Below are 22,820 nucleotides of genomic sequence, written 5' to 3'. Positions count from 1 at the left end.
TGGCTCCCCACCAGGGCCCCCCTATTCCACTCTCTGTCCTGGTGGGCAATAAACAAAGTGAGTCTAGCCAGGAAAGATGAGGCAAAAAACTACAGGTCCCCTGAGGTCTCTGGAGGCAGAGGGGCAATAATGGAAGCATTTGCTGGGAGACTGTCCCAACCACCAGTGCGCTTTTAGCCACAAACCCCCCCAGACATACTCACCCGGTTGGCAAAATGGCTAAAAGGGACCAGAGAATAGCCAGGATTCTTGAATGGAGATTTGGTGGCATACGTGGAGAAGCAGGACTTGATGTAAACTAGACATGGCCTTTAATAAAAGATGTAAGAAACTTTCAGGAAGAAAAAATTCCTAGACAGAGAGCACTTGGTGCCCACAGCAGGAGGGCAGAGGAAAGTCGATGATTCTACGTCTCATACTCTTTAGCTCACAGTGCCCTAGTTGCTTGTTTGCAAGGATGTCTACCCTAGTGGTTCTTTGTAGGCAGACAGTGGGCTCTGCACCCCTCTATTCTAACACTGAGAATAGTGCTTGGCCCAGAGTAGGTGCTCAGCAGTGAACCCTGAGCACCCACAATATGCCAGTGGCTTTCAGGGCCTGGTCATGGATCTTATGGGTCCCAAGCACTTTTGCCTTTGTAGGCGCCTTTCTGCTATATATTTATATTTATAACTGTATCCACACAGTTATTTTGACAACTATGTTGGTATAAAGAAAAATATAATCCAAGCTGAATTTATTATTACATATTATTTTCTTTCCTCTTGATTTTAAAGGAATTTATAAAATTAAGACACTCTCCTGGGCCCCAGGTTCTGTGTCTACCTAAAGAATAAGTCAACCCTGGGGGCTCACTGGAGTGCTTCAGGGTAAGTATCACGGTCCCCATTTTGCCACTGGGAAAGTTGAGGCTCAGAGAACTTGGCCTTGCCAGAGGTCACACAGCCACTGAGAAGTGGAGGCCAGATTCAAGCTCCGTCCTTCTGCGCCCCTCACTGCACGGCACAGCCTCCCTTCCCAGCATGAATTCTTTGAGGGGGCTTGTTTGTTCCTTCTCATGCTCTACCTCTCAGGCAGAAGCCCTTGGCTTCACTCCTTAGAATCTGTCTTTGGTAAAAACAGCCATTGCTAGCCTAGAGTCCAGGAAATTCCATGTGTCTCAGGCCAGCACCTGATTCTAATTTGGCTTCTCAGAGGCTCCTTGCCAGCAGCTGCTTGATTTCCTTCCTCCCAGGATTCAAAGTCCTTGTTTATCCACAGCTGGACAAGCCCAGGCTTTCCCCTTCAGTGCCCTGTTGTCTCGAGTCCCTGAGTTGAATGGTCACTTGTGCCAGTGCTCTGCCGGAAACCCTGGCACCTCCCAAGGCCTGGCCTCCAAATACACCTCAGACTCCTTGGGGCTCCCAGCTACTGAGCTGGCATCCATGCCAACCCTTGTCCAGCAGCAACTCTGAGTTCCAAGAACATTCCTGAGGGTTCCATTCACCCACAGCCTCTGCTTCAAGGGCTGCAAACAGCCAAGGAAATGGCCCTAGACGCCACCCTTCCACACCAATCTTTCTCTGCTGCTCCCTGGAGCTGAGGCCCAAGGACGCCAACTGCCACTCACTAGGCACCTCTCGTGTGCCAGGCACTATCCACTATCTCTCTAAACCCACCAATGACCTTGGCAGGCCCAGCATCTGTCCTTCTAAACAGTTACTCGTTGAAAGAGTGACTAATAGTTGTCAATTTTACAGATAAGGAAACTGTGGCTCAGACAAGTGCCGTGAGTTGCCCAGGGGTTTAGCCCAGGACTGTGAATCTATTTCCTTGACTGACTCTACCCCACTGCCTCTCAGCATCCCTGGGCACTTAAGCATACTTTTTATTTTCTATAGTTTATGTCACTTTGACATCTTGGAGGCCTTGTTCGCCTGCTCCTTCCAGGGCTGGTTAATTCCTAGAGACCTCAAATGGCTCCTCTGTGAGCATGCCTTTCATATGCAGACGAACTGTGACAGTAGTGAGCAGGCGACCAACAACAGGCGATAGGCAGGCAGTTGGTAACTGTGTCTCTCTAAATAACTGGTCGCAGCCAGCACCAGGGAAAGGCAGTCTCCCCATAAACAGGAACACCTGAAGCTGGTAATGGGCAGCTTCCGGATAAGATTTCAGGAGCTGGGCAAGTGAGCTCACACATGCGCACTAAGAGGCAAAATGGCGGAGTTTAACTGACGTACGATCTGCCAGGGACATTGAGCTGGTAAAGGAAGACCGCCTCAAGGGAGCATGCGTCCAACTCAGTGAACACACTGCGCATGCTCCCTCCCGAGTGCCGGCAGGTCACTGTGCATGCGCACGGCCCACCCAAGGGAAGAATCAGGGGATAAGAAACACAACACCGTGGAAATATGCCAGTGTATAAAACCCCGAGTCAGGCCGGGCATGGTGGCTCACGCCTGTAATTCCAGCACTTTGAGAGACCGAGGCGGGTGGATCACCTGAGATCGGGAGTTTGAGACCAGTCTGACCAGTGAGAGACCAGCCTGACCAACATGGAGACACCCAGGCTGTACTAAAAATACAAAATTAGCCTGGTGTGGTGGCACATGCCTGTAATCCCAGCTACTTGGGAGACTGAGGCAGGAGAATCGCTTGAACCGGGAGGCAGAGGTTGCGGTGAGCCAAGTTTGCGACATTGCACTGCAGCCTGGGAAACAAGAGTGAAACTCCGTCTCAAAAAAAAGACACACAAAACCCAAGTCAAAGGTCAAACAGCACGCCTGACTCACGTCGCCTGCCTGACTCTCAAGTCTCCTGCTTGCTCGGCCCTCTTCGAAGTATACTTTCCTTCCTTTCATTCCTGCTCTAAAGCTTTTAATAACTTTCTACTTCTGCTGTGAAACTTGCCTCAGTCTCATTCATCCTCTGCCTTATGCCCCTCAGTGGAACTCTTTCTTCTGAGGAGGCAGGAACTGAGGATGCTACAGATCGATTTGGATACGTCCTACTGCTGACAGTGCCAGTCCCCTGGCACACCCCTCCCACCTTTCCCTCACTCTCACCCTCCAAGCCTCGGTTTCTCCTGTCCCAAATGACCACCCCAGGCCCAAACACTGGACAACTAGGGAAGCCTGGAGTCCCGCTGACATGATTCAAACTGGCTGGTCCTAAATCGTATCCCCTGCCCTGCCACCCTTTCCCTCGGAGGTCACAGCAAAGGCCCTGGGTGATGCTTCCCTGTGGCTCCTCCTGATGACCTGGCACTTCCAGCATGGCCCTGGGTGGGAAGCACGCCCTCTTCTCCTGGGGTCTGAAAATAGCAAGCCATCTTTTAAAAGGCAATCATTCCCTGATCTGTTGGGCTCCCTATACCTGAAGAAAACCAACTTCCCAGGTGCATTTGAGAACATCCTGGAAAGAGTAAGAAAGCAGTTTCATGGTGGAGGTCGCAGAGGCATGGAGGGCTGCCCTGAAGAGTGGCCACTCAGTGGATCCCAAAGTGGGCCCCAGGAGGAGGATGTGGGCTCAGCTATTTTAATCAAACGACCACAGAGAGGAAGCGCATAGCCACAAGAGAATTTCGGAGGAGGGCAGCGGTTGCAGTAATGACAGGGAGGGAATGGAGACGATGGACCAAAGGAAGATGTGGAGGCCGGGACGTGGCCAGGTCGCCGAAGGACGGGTACCCCACGTCCACATACAGCAGCTCCAGGACTTCCCAGTTCATGCCTCCTGGCTGGAAAGAAAGCATAGTGCAGAGCTCCGCTGCACAGAAGGCGCTGCCCAGCCCTCCTGCTGTCTGTGAGGGAGGTGATGGGAGTGTGCCCCTCTCCAGGCCCTGCGCCCCTGACCAAGGGGGCCCGGTGTATCCTCTCCTAGCCCCTTCCTTGGCCCTGCTCCCCACACCTCCCTCAGGCAAAGCAGCCCAAAGATGCGATTCCTCACCAGTGAGACCTTTTCTCCATCCTCAGGCTCGCAGAAGACGCCAGGGAGGGGCCTGCCTGGTTTTAAGGACCTCTCTGTCACCTCCCACACTCCTGAGTGGGCCAGCTCCAAGATTCCTGGTAACTCACATAGGAAACCCTGCTTCCCCTCACCCTGGCATGACCCCTGGGGATTTTTTTCCACTGTGTATGCAGAAGCAGTTTTTTAATTTTTTTCTTTGAGAAGAAGTCTCACTCTGTTGCCCAGACTGGAGGGCAGTGACCCCGTCTCAACTCACTGCAGCCTCCACCTTCCTGATTCAACCAATTGTCCTGCCTTAGCCTCCTAGGTATCTGGGATTACAGGCGCACACCACCACACCTGGCTAATTTTTTTTGTATTTTTAGTAGAGAAGGGGCTTTACCATGTTGGTCAGACTGGTCTCGAACTCCTTCCTGACCTCAAGTATTCCACCCGCCTCAGCCTCCCAAAGTGCTGGGAGTACCAGGCAGAAGCAGCTGTTTTCTGTAGCAGGTCACAGTGCCCAGGTGGCTTTCGGGAGAGACAGTGATCAGAGTCAGGCTTGGGCCACCCACGATCCAGGGCTCTTCCCTACCAGGAACAGAAACCCTGGAATCCCCCTCCCGGCACAGCCTCCCTCCCACCCACCACACTGGGTCTTTGTCAAGTCCCCCAGCCCTGGGATTCTGCTCAGATTTCATCTTGTCTTGCTCAGCCTCAACCCAAGGACAGCCAGGGAAGACAGGCGGCCCCGCTCCTGGACTTGAAGCTTTGCCCTGTCCTCTTCCTAACTTGCCAATTCCCAACTTCTTCTGTCCCGTTCCTGAGCTGGGGTGACTCGGGAGGTGCCTGCAGAAACACAACTCTGAGTTACCTACAGAACGTTGCTCCCCCACATCCAAGTGGTAGCCCTTTGTCAGTGCCTGACTCCCTGCTAACTCCTACAGTTCTTCTTTCGGGGAAGGGGAAAGTGCCAGGTTTGCAGTTAGAGAGATGCTCCAAGCTGGAGTCCCAGCTTAGGCACTTCAGTAGCTGTGCGACCCTGGGCAAGCCACTACCTTTCTTTGTTCTTCATGTGAAACATGAGAATTATGAGCCCCTCCAGCCCCAGAGGCTCCTGGTGAGGAACGTACCATGTAAAAGAAGGTACGTGGGTCAGGCACAGTGACTTACCCTGGGAGGCTCAGGTGGGAAGATGGCTTGAGCCCAGGAGGTCAAGGTTACAGTGATCTGTGATCGCACCCAGGAATTTGACTGCCTGGGCAACAGAGCAAGCCCCTGTCTCTATTAATAAGTAAATACATACATAAAAATAAAAATAAGGCATGTAAACTAATGTCAGTTGGGGAAGTGTGTGGCCCAGCGGGTAACATCACAGGTTCTCTTTCAGCCTCAGGTCCTGGGTTCAAATCCTGGCTTCTCCACCGCTCACCATGTCACCTCGGGGCTGACCGAAGCTCACCTGCCTCAGAGAGCTGTTGTTAGGATTAAATGAATTTATACATTTATAACTTAGAGCCACAGCAAATGCAGAGAAGTGCTAATAAATCAAGGACAGCTTACCTTCTAGAGTGTTCTTACAGGACATAGGTAACTACTAGTATTCTCTTCTCCATTTTCCATTTCTGTTAATTCCACCTCTTACCCCACCACCCCCCACACACTTTTTTGAGAAGACTTGAATTTTTTTTTTTGTTTTATTTTTTTTGAGACAGGGTCTGTCTCTGTCCCCCATGCTGGAGTGCAGAGGCACAATCACAGTTCACTGCAGCCTCCACCTGGGCTCAAGCCATCCTCCTGCCTCAGCCTCCCAAGTAGCTAAGACTACAGCGGGCGCCAGCATGCCCGGCTAATTTCTTTGTGCATTTTTTATAGAGTCTCAACATGTTGCCCAGGTTTAGTCTCAAATCCCTGGGCTCAAGTGATCCTCTCATCCGGGCTTCCCAAAGTGCTGGATGACAGGTATGAGCCACTGTGCCCCGTCGAAGACTTGGATTTCTGGCTCCTGCCCCTCCTTGCTGTTGACTTCCTTTTCTCTCCCTCCCTCTTGTCATCAGAGAGAAGCCCCTCCTTAAGGCCCCCTGGACCCTTCTTTTCCTAGGACTAACCACTGAGCTCCTGGAAGAACCCTGTGAATTCAATACCAAAAATATTTATGAAGCGTCTACTATGTGCCGGGCACTGGGTTTCATGATGAATAACAGAACCTGTGCCTTCACAGAGCTGCCCTTGTGGCCAGTGGGAAACAGAGTGAAGACAGAAGTAAACAGAGACGTTGCCTGGCAGTTGTCAGAACCCTGGGGAGGAGTCCTCTCCCCGCCCTGTATTTGCAATTCTCCTTCTCAACCAGTTTCCTCCCCAACCTACAAACACACACTTGCCCTGCCATTCTAAACCAAACAAAGCCAAGCCACAAAAAGAAAAAAAGAATTGGCCAGTGCGAGGGCTCACACCTATTATGCCAGGATTTGGGGACACCAAGGCAGGCGGATCACGAGGTCAAGAAATCAAGACCATCCTGGCAAACATGGTGAAACCCCATCTTTACTAAAAATACAGAAAATTAGCTGGGCATGGTGGCACCCAGCTGCTCGGGAGGCTGAGGCAGGAGAATCACTTGCACCCGGGAGGTGGAGGTTGCAGTGAGCCAAGATCACACCACTGCACTCCAGCCTGACAACAGACCGAGACCCTGCCTCAGGAAAAAAAAAAATCCCTTGCCTCTAGTGACAATTCTATTTCTCTTTTCCTCTAAAAGCCAAATTTCTAGACAGAGAAGCCTGCCCTTTCCCACTCTGAACTGTTCGCTGGCTGGCATCTGCTGCATCCTTGAGCCTGCTTTCAGGGACCCCCAAAGCCTGGCATAGCCCAAGCTTGGGGGTCACCCACTCAGTCCCTCAGGACACTCATCTTGAAGTCCACCTCCTCCTTCTCAAAACTCTCTCTCCCTCTGGGCTTCACAAGGCTGCACTGGGCCGGCTGCCCTCCTGTGGCTCATCCCCCCTCAATCTCTCTCGGCCCCCCAGATGCAGGTGTGTTTCTGGGACCTGTGGCTCACCCCCCTCCCATCTCTCTCAGACCTCCAGATGCAGGAGTGTTTCTGGGACCTGCCCTCTGGAGTTCCCTTTTCTATCTTCACCACTCTCTGGCTGAGTTCATCTAAGTTCAGGGATTTAGCTCTTATTTCTGTGCAGGCATCCAGGGGTGTCCCGGACAGAGCAGTTTGTCCCTAGCTTTGACTGAACAAACAATGCTTAATGAAGGAAGGACTGAATGCAGGAAGCAGGAGAAGGCACAATGTCAGATCCAAGATCCAGCATAGGAGAGACGTGTATTCAAATCTGCATCTTAGCTCTGACCACCTGTGTCACTGAGTCAGCTGTTTTACCTCTTTGGGTCTCCATTTTATCTGTGTTAAATAGGATAATCATAGAACCAGCCTCACTTAGTAATGCTGATAATTCAATGAGACAAGGCAGGCAGAGGGACCCAGGACAGTGCCTGGCACCCAGTAGGTGCTCAGTAAGTCATAACTACCACAAATATTATTGCGATTATGTCTTTCCAATAAACTGAGTGCTCCATGAGGGCAGGTTCTGTGTCTGCTTCCCCTCTGTAACCCAGCACTTGGCACATAGTAGGTGCTCAGTAAGAGTTTGCTGAGTGAACATAGAACTCCTCTGGCTTCAGCTCCATTCTCACCCCGCTGCCCAGTCCACATGTCAAATATGATTACATAGAGATGGATGGATAGAAAGAAAGAATGAAGAAAGAAAGAGAGAGAAAGAAAAGGAAGGAAGGAAGAAGAAAGAGAAGATAGAGTCTGACATTCTATCCCAATGACCCTAGCAAACTTCGGAACTAAACTCACTGTCCCTTCAAAACCCAGTCGTCCCCAGTTCCCCTTTCTTGGTAAGGGATTCAGCCATTCACACTTCAGTGATGAAAGACACCCCAGCCACTTCCACCTCTAATTGAATGGAGGCCTCTTGAGGGCAAAATTCTTCTCTGATCCATTTCCAATCCCAGAACCTAGAACAATGTCTGACCAATTATAAGTCCTCAAGAAGTGTATGTAGGACAAATTAAACATCACTTAAACATACTCGTTCTCTGTCATTTGCTGGGTCTATCTTGCCCAGAACTAAAGCCCTGCCAAGGGCAGCCATGGAAACCTGGACAATCCCTCACCCTGAGAACCTGAGCTGCTGACATATCCCTGGCCTTATCAAATAGTTTGCTGGCACATGGAACATGATTACCCAGGGCTCTCTGGCAGAAAGTCTACATCAAGTCCTCCTCCTCCAAGAAGTCTTCCACGATCCCTCCTTCCACAGGGAGCTTACTTGTCTCTGGAATGCTATAGAACTCATCTGGCCGGGTGCGGTGGCTCACGCCTATAATCCCAGCACTTTGGGAGGCTGAGGAGGGTGGATCACGAGGTCAAGAGATCGAGACCATCCTGGTCAACATGGTGAAACCCCATCTCTACTAAAAATATAAAAAATTAGCTGGGCACAGTGGCACGTGCCTGTAATTCCAGCTACTCAGGAGGCTGAGGCAGGAGAATTGCCTGATCCCAGGAAGCGGAGGTTGCGGTGAGCCGAGATTGCGCCATTGCACTCCAGCCTGGGTAACAAGAGCGAAACTCTGTCTCAAAAAAAAAAAAAAAAAAAGAACTCATCTGATATGCTGTCCACTCTGGCACTTTCTGTTGAAGGGGATTACAAGGCTGATGGCTCATAAAGGGATGAGAGAAGAACTCGATCTTTAATGAACATTTGCTATGCCCCAAATGCAAGGCAAGCTCAGCATTCAGTCTTCCTTAACCCTCACAAAATCTCATGGGCATTATAATCACAATGAATAAGCAAGTAAACAGAGGGGCAGATGTTAGCTAGCTCACCCAAGGTCACACAGCTAGTAAAAGGAGGACCCAGAATCGTACACCTGACCCATCTGTCTGTCAAATCCATGTTCTTTACAAAAAAGGGTTGTGACCCCATTGGGACATAATGATTGGGATTTTCACAAGACAGCTAATGAGAGTGTCATGTGGTTTCCTTATAAACCAGGTAGAAAAGTGAGAACTGAGGTACAGTTGGTTCAATGGGTTCAGAGTCCCAGTCATAGCTGATGAGTGGAACTGGATTTTTCGTTATAAACTTTCAGCCCAGGGCTTCATAGAGTCCTAGGAAATGCTTTGCTTGGTCTACACAGTGCTTTTTTTTAAAAAAGAAAAAGATGGTATTAACTGCCAATGTTATAAATGCTAAAAGATCTTAGAAATCCACATTTCCAGGCTGGGGACAGTGGCTCATGCCTATAATCTCAGCACTTTGGGAGGCTGAGGCAGGCCTGAATTGAGGTCAGGAGTTCGAGACCAGCCTGGCCAATGTAGTGAATAATGTACACAAATCAGCCAGGTGTGGTAGTGAGTGCCTGTAATCCAAGCTACCTGGGAGGCTGGGGCAGGAGAACCACTTGAACCCAGGAGGCAGAGGTTGCTATGAGCTGAGATCATGCCACTGCACATCAACCTAGGGGACAGAGTGAGACTTTGTCTAAATAAAAAAAAAGAGAAAGAAATCCACATTTCCATTCCCAGCTTCTCTTTAAAAGATCTAGCAATCCTGGGTCTAGACTCCAGCATGGCAACAACTGGCCATTGCCGAGAAGTAGCTGCCCCATGGTGGGGTATGTGTTTCACTCTGCTCTCGTCCTCAAGCAGTCCTTATAGTCTTAGGTCCAATCTGCCTCACAATGGCTCTCTGCCTGGACGAGTCTCTGGTCAGCCCTCATAAGCTAATACAAGTTGCACACCATGGACTACAGCTGGATGCATGGTGTCCATGCCCTGGAACCACCACTTCTTAGCTGTGTGACCTCTGGCAAGTTTCTTAACTTCTCTTTGCCTTAGTTTACCATCAGAAATAACAGGGTAAATAATTTTACCCGTCTCATCTCTATGTTCTGAGTTGATACACAGCAGGTATTTAGGCACACAGTAAGGTATCAGGAAATGTTGGTTATTTTTAATAGGATGGTGGACATGCCCCCAAAATGACCACTGAGAAACTTTCTTCAAGTGTTTAGGAGAAATTCAGGAATGCTGGGAAGGACTGGCCAAAGAGATGCAGCAGGGTAGGTCACCCACAGCCTGGGTGTCAGGCTAAGGAGGTTGGATCTTGGTCTTGTCCTGATCTTGATCAAGAGCAAGATAACCTGAGTTCAATAAGAAGAGAATGAACAGGTCCTGTCCAAAGACCCTCAAAGCTGAAATGCACAAGGACGGGGTGGGTAACACAGTTCAACAATCACATGTGTGACCCCCAAGCCCAGTCCTGGTCACATCACAGAAGCAGTGATCATCTTTGGTGGTGATGGCAAGAGTGTGGTGCCCAGAACAAGGGCTCTTAACAGACCATACCCAGAGGGATGTGCCTGTCCCTGAGCCCCAATCTGAGTAGGTTTAGGAGGTGTCTGGATCACAGGAGACAGAAGGGAGGGAATTAGGGCTGACTTGAGTTTAAAAGGTGGCTGGGGGTACCCAGTCTGTCTCCAAATCTCTGAAAGGCTGTCGGGAGTAGGAGGAATCAGAACTGTCCCATGTGGCTCCAGATTGCAGAGCCAACACCCACCCAGCACGGACACACTAAGCAGTCAGATTTTGGCTCGATCCAAGAACGTTTTTCTAACAGCTCATGTGTCCTGGGAATTGAATGAGCTGTCTTGGGAGTGGTAAGTTTCCTCTCCCCGGAAGGCACTTTTTATTTGCCACTTTTTAGGAAAGGAAATGTCGCATGGGAGGTGGGCACTAAGTGGGTGGGATATGCCCCCGCTTGACTTCTCGGGAAAAGGAACTTAATCTTTAAGTGTTGGAAACACTTAAAATGCAGATGAGATCTGTCAAAGCTCATTAAATCAGCTTTGTCAGTTATGAGGCCTAGGTTCTGTCCTGTAAAAAAAAAAGTTGTTAAAATTACATTTTGCCAAGGTTCAAAAACAAGGGAAACTCATGAGTCGTTCAGTTGCTCCATAACATGGAGAGAGCTGTCAAATATTTCATGCTCTCTGCCTAGTAGGGCCACCTCTCCACAACATTCTATGCAGCCAGAGGCATGTTGAGATATGTTGCAAGAGCAATGACTAGCATGAGAGAAGTGGACGAGCTCCAGGATGCCCGCAAGGTCTGACATTCTGTGCTCTCGAATCGACTTGCTCATGAATCCTCTGAGCTTTTCCAACGCAGCTTCTGCACTTCCTGCTCTCCCTGCCTAGAATACTTAGTCCTTGCTTCTTCATCCTCCAAGTCTCACCTTAAATGCCACCTTCTCCAGGAGGCCTCCCCTGACCACTTACCCAAGGTCACCCTGTTTGTTCCCTTCATAGCACTGACCATCATCCTTAACTCTCTTTAACTTACTTGTTTATGGCTCATGTGCCTTATGCCTTCCCCCAGAATATAAGCATCTGAGGGCAGAAAACATGTTTGTCTTCATCTTGTTTTTTGTTATATTATCAGCCTATCAGCAGGTAGTAGAGAACCTAATGCATATTTTGTGTGTGTGTGTGTGTTTTTTTTTGAGGTGGAGTCTCCCTCTGTCACCCAAGCTGGCATGCAATGGTGTGATCTCAGCTCACTGCAACCTCCGCCTCCTGGGTTCAGGTGATTCTCCTGCATCAGCCTCCTGAGTAGCTGAGATTACAGACGTGGGCCACCATGCTGGGCTAATTTTTGTATTTTTGATAGAGTCAGGGTTTCACCATCTTGGCCAAGCTGGTCTCGAGCTCCTGACCTTAGGTGATCCGCCCACCTCATCCTCCCAAAATGCTGGGATTACAGGTGTGAGCCATTGCACCCGGCCCCTAATGCATATCTGGTGGCCAGTAATTATCTGTGGAATAAAAGAATGATGGGATGGATGAACCAATTAAATCTGGACATAAAAGCAGCCCCCTGTGGGTTTCAGCCAGGCTGTAAATTAGCAGCTTCCCTTAAAGATACACACAGCTAGTTCTATCTTGGTGTCAGCCCAGGATGCATGTGTAGTTTGTACATGTTACAGCTATTGGTTAATAACAGGCTCAAGTTCAACTTTCACCATAACTTTGGCTAAGGAGGTAATCGGCACATCAACTCCATAGCAAATACATGTTTTATCTTTGAAAAATGTAATCCATTCAACTGTTCACCCTTAAGAAATCTATCATGAACTAACCTTCTTTTCTGCCTTTGTTTCTGTTGTTTTTCCTCTGCTTAAAATGCTCTCTACTCTCCTTTTCTGTAGAAAGTAGAAAAGTTCCTCTTCAAAGTTTTCTTTCTTGTTAAAGAATAAATCGTAAGTGTTAGAAATAGTAGGTTTGTTTGTTTGTTTGTTTGTGTTTTGAGATGGAGTTTCACTCTTGTTACCCAGGCTGGAGTGCGCGATCTCAGCTCACCGCAACCTCCGCCTCCTGGGTTCAGGCAATTCTCCTGCCTCAGCCTCCTGAGTAGCTGGGATTACAGGCGCGCACCACCATGCCCAGCTAATTTTTTGCATTTTTAGTAAAGATAGGGTTTCACCATGTTGACCAGGATAGTCTCGATCTCTTAACCTCATGATCCACCCGCCTCGGCCTCCCAAAGTGCTGGGATTACAGGCGTGAGCCACCACGCCCAGCCTAGTTTGTTTTAAAGACTTTCTTCAAAACCTTCTTGCTTTTTGCTAATAACTCTTTGTTAAGCCCTATCCTAGGTAGCTGTTAGACACGCTCACAGGCACAATGGAGATTCTATGTCCTTGTACTTTCACCAAGATATTTATGCTATTACTTTTCTTTTCTTTTTGAGATGAAAGTTTCGCTTTTGTTACCCTGGCTGGAGTGCAATGGCGCGATCTTGGCTCACAGCAACCTCCACCTCCTGGGTTCAGGCAATTCTCCTGCCTCAGCCTCCTGAGTAGCTGGGATTACAGGCACGCGCCACTATGCCCAGCTAATTTTTTGTATATTTAGTAGAGACGGGGTTTCACCATGTTGACCAGGATGGTCTCGATCTCTTGACCTCGTGATCCACCCGCCTCGGCCTCCCAAAGTGCTGGGATTACAGGCTTGAGCCACTGTGCCCGGCCTATACTATTACTTTTCTAAGTCCTTTCACAAGCAACTTTCTGTCCCTTCCTAATTTGGACTTCCTCTTTTCCTTTTGTTCTCCGTTGCCTTTACCTATTCAAGGAAGTTTTAAGTTATTAGCCAATCAGGTTCAGTTTTAGATTGTGCAGTCTAGCTCCAACCAATGGAGATCAGTCACAGCAGTGAAGATGACCCCAAATGCATAAATGATAAACATGTCTACTTTTCCCTTGTTCGTTGTACTCTGGTGGCAAGATAGCTAGCAGGGGCATCCTTTCTGCAGAAAGTAAAATTATCTTGCTGAGAGATTCTTTGTCTCAGTGCTGATTTTTCTCAGTGGCACCAAGCATCTGTTTCTGACATTTTCTAACTGGTATAAGCCTACTTGTTTTCCTACATGGAAATGTCCCTTCTTTTTTGGAGGAGGGAGAAACCCAAGGAAAGGCTGTCCCTCTGCCTAGCAAGATCACAGATGGCGCCCAAGGTTCTAGGCTCATGAGCCTGAAACACCTACAATTCAAGGCCACTCCACTTGTCTCAATCCCAATCCAACCAAGCAAATGTTTCTTGAGCAATTCTGTAGGCAGAGGTCCCGTTAGGCACTACAAAGACCAAACGCAAAGTGAAATCCACTAGGGCAAGTACCGAAAAGTTTCTAACCCAGTGTCTGTCTGTTAGGATGGGGGGTGTGAGAACAGGCCTTCAGAATGCCCTTCACGCCTAGAATAACATTGGAACTCTTTCCCTGGGCCTAAGAGAAGGTGCCCCCTCTTTTGAGATGCCTTCCCTGATTCCTCCCAGAAGAGTTCATGGCTTCCTCCGTTTTTCCTGGGTCAATCTTTCTAACCTCTGTAACAGCACATAACACCATCCACCCAAGTCAGAGGCACCTGTCTCCCCTCACAGGACATGGCCCCGCATGACTGGCCCCCCACCTACTCCAGTCTTGCCTCATATCACCCCAAAGCGTTCCTGGGAAGAAGCCAGATGTGAAGGCTGTCAGTTCCTTAAACCTACTAATTTCAATCTCTCTCTCTCTCTCTTTCTCTTTCCCTCCCTCCCCCTCTTCCCTTTTCATCTGTTATTTCCTCCCTTTCTTCTCTTACTCAACTCCTACTCATCTTTGTAAACTTCACGTACTTATTTAGCGAGCACCTATTATGTGACAGGTGCTGCTCTAAATACTGAGGATACAGCAAAAAGCAAAACAGCTGGGAACCCTGCCCTCATGGCAGAGCTTGCATTCCGGAGGGAGAAGACAGAAGTAGACAAGCAAATAAGTAAAATGTATAGTTTGTCAAGTGGTGATCGAAGCAATGGAGAAAAACAAAGCAGAGAGCAGGGTGGGAACAGGGATGGTTGATGGTGGGAGTGGCCACTTTATTTATTTATTTGCTTATTGAGACAGAGTTGTGCTCTGTTGTCCAGGCTGGAGTGCTGTGGTGTGATCTCAGTTCACTGCAACCTCTACCACCCGGATTCAAGAGATTCTCCTACCTCAGCCTCATGAGTAGGTGGGACCACAGCCGTGCACCATCATACCCGGCTAATTTTTGTATTTTTAGTAGAGACGGGGTTTCATCATGTTGACCAGGCTGGTCTCGAACTCCTGGCCTCAAGTGATCCGCTTGCCTTGGCCTCCCAAAGTGCTGAGATTACAGGCATGAGCCACCACCCTGGGCTGGAGTGGCCACTTTAAACAGGGTGGCTGAGAAAGGTCTTGCTGGTGAGGTGACACTTGAGTAAAGCCATGAAGGAGGTGAAGGAACAAGCTATGGGGACATCCTAGGGGAAGAGAGCTCCAGGCAGAGGGAAGAGCAAGCACAAAGGCCCCAGGGTAGGAGCGCACCTGTGAGCTGGGAAACACGGAAGCTGGGTCTGCCTTTGCCAAAATGTCTTGTGAATCCATTGCCCTGCCTCAAACTGGATCAATCCACTGCCCTGAGCTCTCCCAGTACCCTGTGCCTCCTCTCTTCACAGTGCCAATCACACTGTGTTGCCATGTCTCTCCCACCAGGCGGTGAGCAACCTGCGGACAGGGACAGTGTCTTTTTCTAATACTTTGACACCTCCAGTGCTCGGCATAAGGCATGACACATATTTATTGATGAAATCAATTAATGAATGAACAAGCTAGACTGTGAATCCTTGACGGTGTCTCATTTACTCCTCCCTGGCAGACCCTAGTACTCTGCATGGCACAGATTGGGTCCTAGGAAAAAATGTTTGCTTAATGACTAATAAAAATAGCTGATGCCTTATTGAGCACAGATACCATGCTAAGTTCTTTATGGGGCTTCTCTCATTTTATCCCTAAGGTGATCCTATGAGGCAGATACTACTATCATATGCACTTTGCAGATTGGGATGGGACACTGAGGCTTGAAGAAAAAGAAATGGCTCATACACGTGGTCAAGCCGGTCAAAGCTCGGAGCTGTCCTGATCCGTTTGACTCCCAGGGCCAAATATACTTAGCCCAAAGCTAAACTGGCTTCCAGAGAGGGGAGCTAGAAAGAGAGAGAGAGATGGAAGAAGGCAGGAGGAAGAGCTCCCTTTAAGGGTATGTTACTCGTCTCTGGGTCTCTTTCTGTGTGTACTGAAGTGTCTGGCACGCAGTGGACACTCTCAACAGTTAAGGGATGTTAAATAGATGTTGGTGATCTCTTTCCCTAAAGGGGAATATTTGCCTGTGGTTTAGGCTAAAAAGAAATCCAAGCAAAGCCTCAGATTAATGTAAACACAAGTCCTAACTCCACCTACTCATAACTCTTCCTAGTTTTGCTCGTAATTTTAGGTATGATCTTCCCGTAACCTCCCTTGAGGTGTGGCCTGGCCTCCTTAAGAGCCAGCTTTCCAGGCCTGACGATGACAGGTGAAGGACCCCAGCAGCCCTAGAGAGGCTCGGTCAACAGAGGCTGTGCCTGCTTACCTCCCTCTTGGACTCTCCACAACCCCCCTTCTCCAGTCTCTCCCTCCCAGCTGGCATCCCTCCACAACCCCCAATTTGTGCAGCCCCCATCAGTTACTAACCTCTTTGGCCTGGCCTTAAATCCCGCTCCAGAGGTCTGCCGCCATGAGCAACCTCCTTGGGTAGACCCTGAAGCCCTAGGTCTCACTGGCTCCCCGTCTCCAGTCAGAAGATGGGGGTCCACAGACCATGGATCCCAGGGGAGTCAATTCTTGGCCTCCAGAATCTTAAGCTGAGAATAGGAGTGAGCGATGATGAGGACAATCCTGGAGGTGGGGAGGGAAAACTTCTGCCTGGACCCAGCCGGCTGGAACCATGCTCAGCCCCTGACTGCCTTTGCAGAGGCAGGAAGTCCTGCACAGTCGGGCCCTGTGGCTGGCTGGCCTGCCAAGGGACTGGGCAGTCACCCAGAGAATTCCAATGCGGGTGGATTTGAGTCCTGAATTATCCAGGTCACGCCTTTAGCCACTTCACAAGCCTTTGCTAATCCCCTCAGCCCAAAGTAACCCCTACCTCAGTCCTGGGCTGAGAACTTTCTTAAGGTTCTGACAGCCTGCTAAATATCTTAACTATCTGATTCCCTGGGGGCTCATCAGCCTTGGCTGGGACAGGAACATGAACACAATACTGTATCTAGTATACGTCAAACTAGCTAATGTGTACATTTCCCCTATTGCCCCAATAATGGATTTTATATCCAATTCATTGGTTTTTTCCGATCCAGAATCCAAACAAGCAGCAGGCATTGTATTTAGTTGTTGTGGCTCTTTGGTGTCCTTTAATCTAGAAAGTTATTTCATCTACTTGCTCTCTCTCTTTCTTTCTTTCTTTTCTTTCTTTCTTAAAATAAAGAGAGAGCCCAAGAGGATGCCCAAGGGGAGGTGAGCAGGCACAGCCTCTGTTGACGGAGCCTCTCTAGGGCTGCTGGGGTCCTTCATCTGTCGTCGTCAGGCCTGGAGAGCTGGCTGTTTAGGAGGCAGGCCATACCTCAAGGGAAGATGGAGGTTACTGGAAGATCATAACAAAAAAATTATTTTTAATTTTTTTTTCTATTTTATTTTATTTTTGAGATGAGGTCTTACTCTGTCACCCAGGCTAGAGTGCAGTGGTGCAATCTCAGCTCACAGCAGCCTTGACTTCCTAGGCTTAAGCGATCCTCCCACCTCAGCCTCCTGAGTTGCTGGGACCGCAGGCACATGCCACCATGCCTGGATAATTTTTTGAATTTTTTGTAGAAATGGGGTTTCACCATGTTGTTGCCCAGTCTGGTCTCAAACTCCTGAGTTCAAATGATCCACCTGCCTCAGTCTTCCAAAGTGCTAGGATTACAGGTGTGAGCCACCACGCCCAGATTTAATCTGGTTTCTATTCTAAAATGACATTGATATTCCTGAAACCAGACCAGTTGTCTTGCAGAATACCCACCAATCTGAATTTGCTTATTGCTTCCTCATGATTATCAGGTTAGACATTTTTTGTAAGAATACTACATAGGGCCAGGCACAGTGGCTCACGCCTGTAATCCCAGCACTTTGGGAGGCCGAGGCTGTCAGATCACCTGAGGTCAGGAATCTGAGACCAGTCTGACTAACATAGAGAAACCCCATCTCTACTAAAAACACAAAAAAGTTATCCAGGTGTGGTGGTCCATGCCTGTAATCCCAGCTACTCGGGAGGCTGAGGCAGGATAATCACTTGAATCCAGGAGGTGGAGGTTGCGGTGTGCCAAGATCACACCATTGCCCTCCAGCCTGCACAACAAGAGCAAAACTCTGTCTCAAAAGAAAAAAAAAAAACTCTACACCGGTCAGATGAGGGGCATGCACATTTTCAACTTTACTCACCATTCCCAAAACACTCTCTTCAGTGAATGTATCAGTTTACACTCCTAGCAGCACCATAACCAGCACTTGATAACATCACATTTGTCAATTCTTCCCAATCTGGAGTATAAAATTGTGTATCATTGTTTTAACTTGCTTCCCTGGCTGCTGGTGCAACTGAGCATTTTCGCATATGCTTTATGGCCATTTGGATTTCCTCTTCAATGAATGGTCTGTTGGTCACTGTGAGAATTCTGGACCTCTTCATCCTAATTTCCATCTGAGCCCTTTCTGGCTCTGCTCTGTTGGAGGAGGAGGTCAGGGAGCGTGTTCCCTCAGGCTTCTGTATCAGTGGCTTCCAGGGGGCAGGAAATTAGAAGATAAGACAATAAGTGTTTGCTATATATGTTGCAAATATATTCTGTAAGCATGCCTGTTGTCTTTTATTTATGGCTTTTTTTTTTTTGAGATGGAGTCTTGCTCTGTCACCAGGCTGGAGTGCAGTGGAGAGATCTCAGCTCACTGCAACTTCCACCTCCCAGGTTCAAGTGATTCTCTTGCATCAGCCTCCCAAGTAGCTGGGATTACAGGTGCCCCCCCCGACCCCGCCACCAAGCCTGGCTAATTTATTTTTGTATTTTTCGTAGAGACGGGGTTTCACCATGCTGGCCAGGATGGTTTCAATCTCTTGACCTTGTGATCCGCCCACCTCGGCCTCCCAGAGTGCTGATTACAGGCATGAGCCACTGCACCCAGCCAGCATTTTTATAATATAAAAACTTTTACCTTTTATGCTATATGAGTTATCTGTCTGTAATGTTTAGTACCTTGTTTGCAGAGTCCTACATAACTCTGTGATCATGAGTGTAACAATATTTTTCTGAATATCTTTCTTCCATTGGTTCTAAATCTGGGCGTTTGACACTTGGGGCTCTAATCCTTTACTCCATTTGGAGTTTATTTGTGTGTATAGTATGAAGCTTCAATTTAGTTTTTTTATTTCCCCATAAGGAAAGTCAATGATTCCAACACCTTTTGTTGAACAGACCAATATTTCCCCACTGATTTTAATGTTTTCTTGATCACATAAGTTTCTACCTATGCTTAGATCTATTTCTGGGCTTCCTTTATGTTGCTTTGATCTATTTTTCTAAACTTGCCCTAACATCTATCACTCTGCTTTATTACTATATATATATATATATATTTTTTTTTTTTTTTCTTTTTGAGACAGAGTCTCAGTCTGTCACCCAGACTGGAGTGCAATGGTGCGATGTTGGTTCATTGCAACCTCTACCTCCCAGGTTCAAGCAATCCTCCTGATTCAGCCTCCTGTGTATCTGGGACTACAGGCACACACCACCATGCCTGGCTAATTTTTTGTATATTTGTAGAGACGGTGTTTTACAGTGTTGCCCAGGCTGGTCTCGAACTCCTGAGCTCAGGCAATCCACCTGCCTCAGCCTCCCAAAGTGCTAGGATTATAGGCATGAGCCACCGCACCTGGCCTAATTACTATAATTTTTTTAAGTCTTCATATATACTAAGGAAAATCCCTCTTCTCTCTTCTTTAGACATGTTTTGGTTATTCTTTTTTGCAAAGAGATAGGGTTTTGCTGGATGAGGTGGCTCACACCTGTAATCCCAGCACTTTGGGAGGCTGAGGTGGGATCACTTGAGCCCAGGATTTCGAGACTAGCCTGGGCAACATAGGGAGACTCCATCTCTACCAAAAATTCAAAAATTAGCTGGGCATGTTGGCATGTACCTGTAGTCCCAGCTCCTTGGGAGGCTGAGGCAGGAGGATCACTTGAGCCTCACAGGTAGAGGCTGCAATGAGCCGTGATCCTGCTACTGCACTCCAGCCTGGGTGACAGAGTGTGACCTTGTTACAGAGAAAAAAAAAAGACAAGGTGTCACTCTGTGACTCAGGCTGGGATGCAGTGGTGTGATAATGGCTCGCTGCAGTCTCGAACTACTGGGCTCAAGAGATCCTCCCACCCCAGCTTCCCAAGTAGCTGGGACTACAGGCACATGCCATCACAGCTGACTAATTTTTTTGGTGTGTGGAGATTAGGTCTTGCTATGCTGCTCCAGCTGCTCTGGAACTCCTGGCCTCAAGCACTCCTCCTGCATCTGTCTCCCAAAGTGCTGGAATTATAGGCATGAGCTACCATGCCTTTCCAAGAGCAATTACATCAAGAAAAATAAAATACCAATATCTTATACATGTACACAAAACAAAAAAAAAACCTCTGGTACATAAAAAAAGTTATGACTAAAGTAATAGACTAATTGGAATGATTCAATAGAAAGTAGGAGGCAGTCATGTGCTATACAATGATTTAGCAACCAACTCTTGTAAGGAAGGAGGCACTCCCTGATTTCTAGAGTGTGCCAATTTTTTTAGTGTAAATACCCCCAATATGGCTGATTCCAAGCTACCAACATGATAACACTGAATATGGAGTTGGGAAAAGAAATGTTAAGTTGGGCTTTATTAAAATATAAAACTTCAGGCCTGACGCAGTGGCTCATGCCTGTAATCCCAGCACTTGGGAAGCCAAAGCGGGTGGATCACAAGGTCAGGAGATCAAGACCATCCTGGTCAACATGGTGAAACCCCATCTCTACTAAAAATACAAAAATTAGCTGGGCATGGTGGCATGTGCCTGCCAGCTGCTCTGCCAAGGAAGCTGAGGCAGGAAAATTGCTTGAACCTGGGAGGCAGAGGTTGCAGTGAGCTAAGACGGGGCCACTGCACTCCAGCCTGGCAACAGAGCAAGACTTTGTCTCAAAAAAAAAGAAACTTCTGCTGTGAAGAATACAAAAATCAGACTAAGAGAAGTGTTTCCAAAACACATATTTGATAAAGGACCTGTGTCCAAAATATACAGTGAACTCCTAAAACTCAAAAATAAGAAAACAAGTAACTCAATTAAAAAATGAGCAAAAGATCTGAACAGACACTTCGCCAAAGGGACATACAGATGACAGATATGCATATGAAAACACACTCAACACCATGTGTCATTAGAAATTGCAAATCAAAATAACCATTACAGACCTATTAGAAATGGCTAAAATCCAAAACGTTAACACCACAAATGCTGCCAAGGACGTGTAACAGGGACTCCTTCAAAGCCAGTGGACATTCAAAATGGCACGGCCACTTTGGAAGACAGTTTGGTAGCTTCTTTGTTGGTGTGTGCAGTGGCTACTCACAAGTGTGATCAGAGCAGGCTCCAGTCTCAAACTCCTAGGCTCAAGAAATCCCTCCTGCCTCAGCCTCCTGTATAGCTGGGACTACAGGTGCTTGCCACCACACCCTGCTCCCATTTGACGGTTTCTTACAAAGCTAAATATAGTGTTACCATTCCATCCAGCAATTGTACTCCTAAGTATTTACCCAATAGAGCGGAAAACTTATGTTCACTCAAAAACCTGCACACAAATGTTTATAGCAGTCTTATTCACCATTGCCCCAAACTGGAAGCAACTGAAAGATTCCTCAATAGGTGAAAGTATAAACAAACTGTGATACAGACATACAATGGGATACTGTTTAGCAATAGTATAAGAAATAAGCCACCAAATCACAAAAAGACACAGAGAAACATAAAAGCATAAATGAAGTCAATCTGAAAAGGCTACAGACTGTATAATTCCAGCTATATGACATTCTAGAATAAGCAAAATTATGACGACAGTAGAAAGATCAGTAGTTGCCAGGAGTTTGGGAGGACAGAAGGATGAACAGGCAGAGCACAGAGGATTTTCAGGGCAGTGAAACTGTTCTGTAGGATATGGATATGCATTTCTCAAAACCCATAGAACTTTACATCACAAAGGGTGAACCTGAATGTATACTATGGGCTTTAATAATAATATATTAATATCGAGTCATTAATTGTAACAAGTGTGGCACACTGATTCGTGATGTTAATGAGAGGACTATCTGTACGTGTTGGGATAAGAGGGCAGTATATGGGAACGCTATACAATTCTTCTGTAAATCTAAAGCTCTTCTAAAAAGAAGAATCTATTAATTTAAAAGGAATTCCTGACTGGGCGTGGTGGCTCACACCTGTAATCTCAGCACTTTAGGAGGCTGAGGCGGGCAGATCTCCTGAGGTCAGGAGTTTGAGACCAGTCTGGCCAACATGGTGAAACCCCATGACTACTAAAAATACAAATAATTAGCCAGGTGTGGTGGCACAGGCCTGTAATCCCCACGATTTGGAAGGCTGAGGCAGGAGAATTGCTTGAACCTGGGAGGCAGAGGTTGCAGTGAGCTGAGATTGTACCACTGCACTTCAGCCTGGGCAACAGAGCAAGACTCTGTCTCAAAAAAAAAAAAAAAAAAGAATTCCTATTGCAGTAAATGCCCTTAAGTTATTGCATGAATTCTCATTACAATGCAAGCATGGCAAATACTTCATTTTCTTCCTTTGTTTGAGGTCTATTTTGTGTTTGACATGATTTGGTGCTCTCTGGCAGTATGTCTCACATTTTCCTGTGCCTACAAGTCAACTGAGCAATCTTGCTAAGATACAGATTGTGATCTACCAGGTAGGTCTGGGGGAAAGCCTGAGACGTTTACATTTCTAACACGCTCCCTTATGATTCCCATGGGGCTGGTACAGGGTCTACACTTGGAATAGCAGGACCTGCAAACAGACAAACAAACAAAACCGGAGACCCAGACGCTACCCTTTCTACTCTGTTTTCTTTTATGGTAGAGACAGGGTCTTACTATGTTGCCCAAGCTGGCCTCGAACTTCTGGCCTCAGGCAGTCCTCTCACCTCGGCTTCCCGAAGTACTGGGATTGCAGGTATGAGTTACCATGCCTGACCTTGTATTCTGTTTTCTTTTTTTTTTTTGAAATGGAGTCTCACTACAATACCCCTTCCAGGTTCAAGTGATCCTCCCACCTCAGCCTCCGATGTAGCTGGGACTGCAGGTATGCACCACCATTCCTGG

The 22,820-nt window shown here is 47.6% G+C and overlaps 1 protein-coding gene across 18 annotated transcripts in view; it reads right to left on the bottom strand.

Annotated features, from left to right (window-relative positions):
• PLA2G5 (phospholipase A2 group V) overlaps window positions 1-22,820 on the bottom strand; it is a 63,347-nt gene that overhangs the window by 6,405 nt on the left and 34,122 nt on the right. For 4 of the 18 annotated variants that reach the window (XM_078332988.1, XM_078332987.1, XM_078332989.1 and 1 more), the window contains one exon: window positions 204-309. The exons of 5 other annotated variants lie outside the window; for them this stretch is intronic. In XM_078332988.1, the coding sequence (XP_078189114.1) occupies window positions 204-271 (68 nt within the window). In that variant the 5' untranslated portion in view covers window positions 272-309. Of the gene's footprint in view, window positions 1-203; window positions 3,296-16,075; window positions 17,022-17,857; window positions 18,192-22,820 lie in introns of all 18 variants that reach the window. 9 more of the 18 variants (XM_078332984.1, XM_078332995.1, XM_078332986.1 and 6 more) reach the window with 5 other exon arrangements.

The sequence above is a fragment of the Callithrix jacchus genome, chromosome 7 (genome assembly GCF_049354715.1).
Source record: "Callithrix jacchus isolate 240 chromosome 7, calJac240_pri, whole genome shotgun sequence".
NCBI classification, from domain to species: domain Eukaryota; kingdom Metazoa; phylum Chordata; class Mammalia; order Primates; family Cebidae; genus Callithrix; species Callithrix jacchus.
The sequence above is the reverse complement of the archived record's forward strand: the minus strand, read 5'-3'. Positions and strand labels throughout refer to the sequence as shown.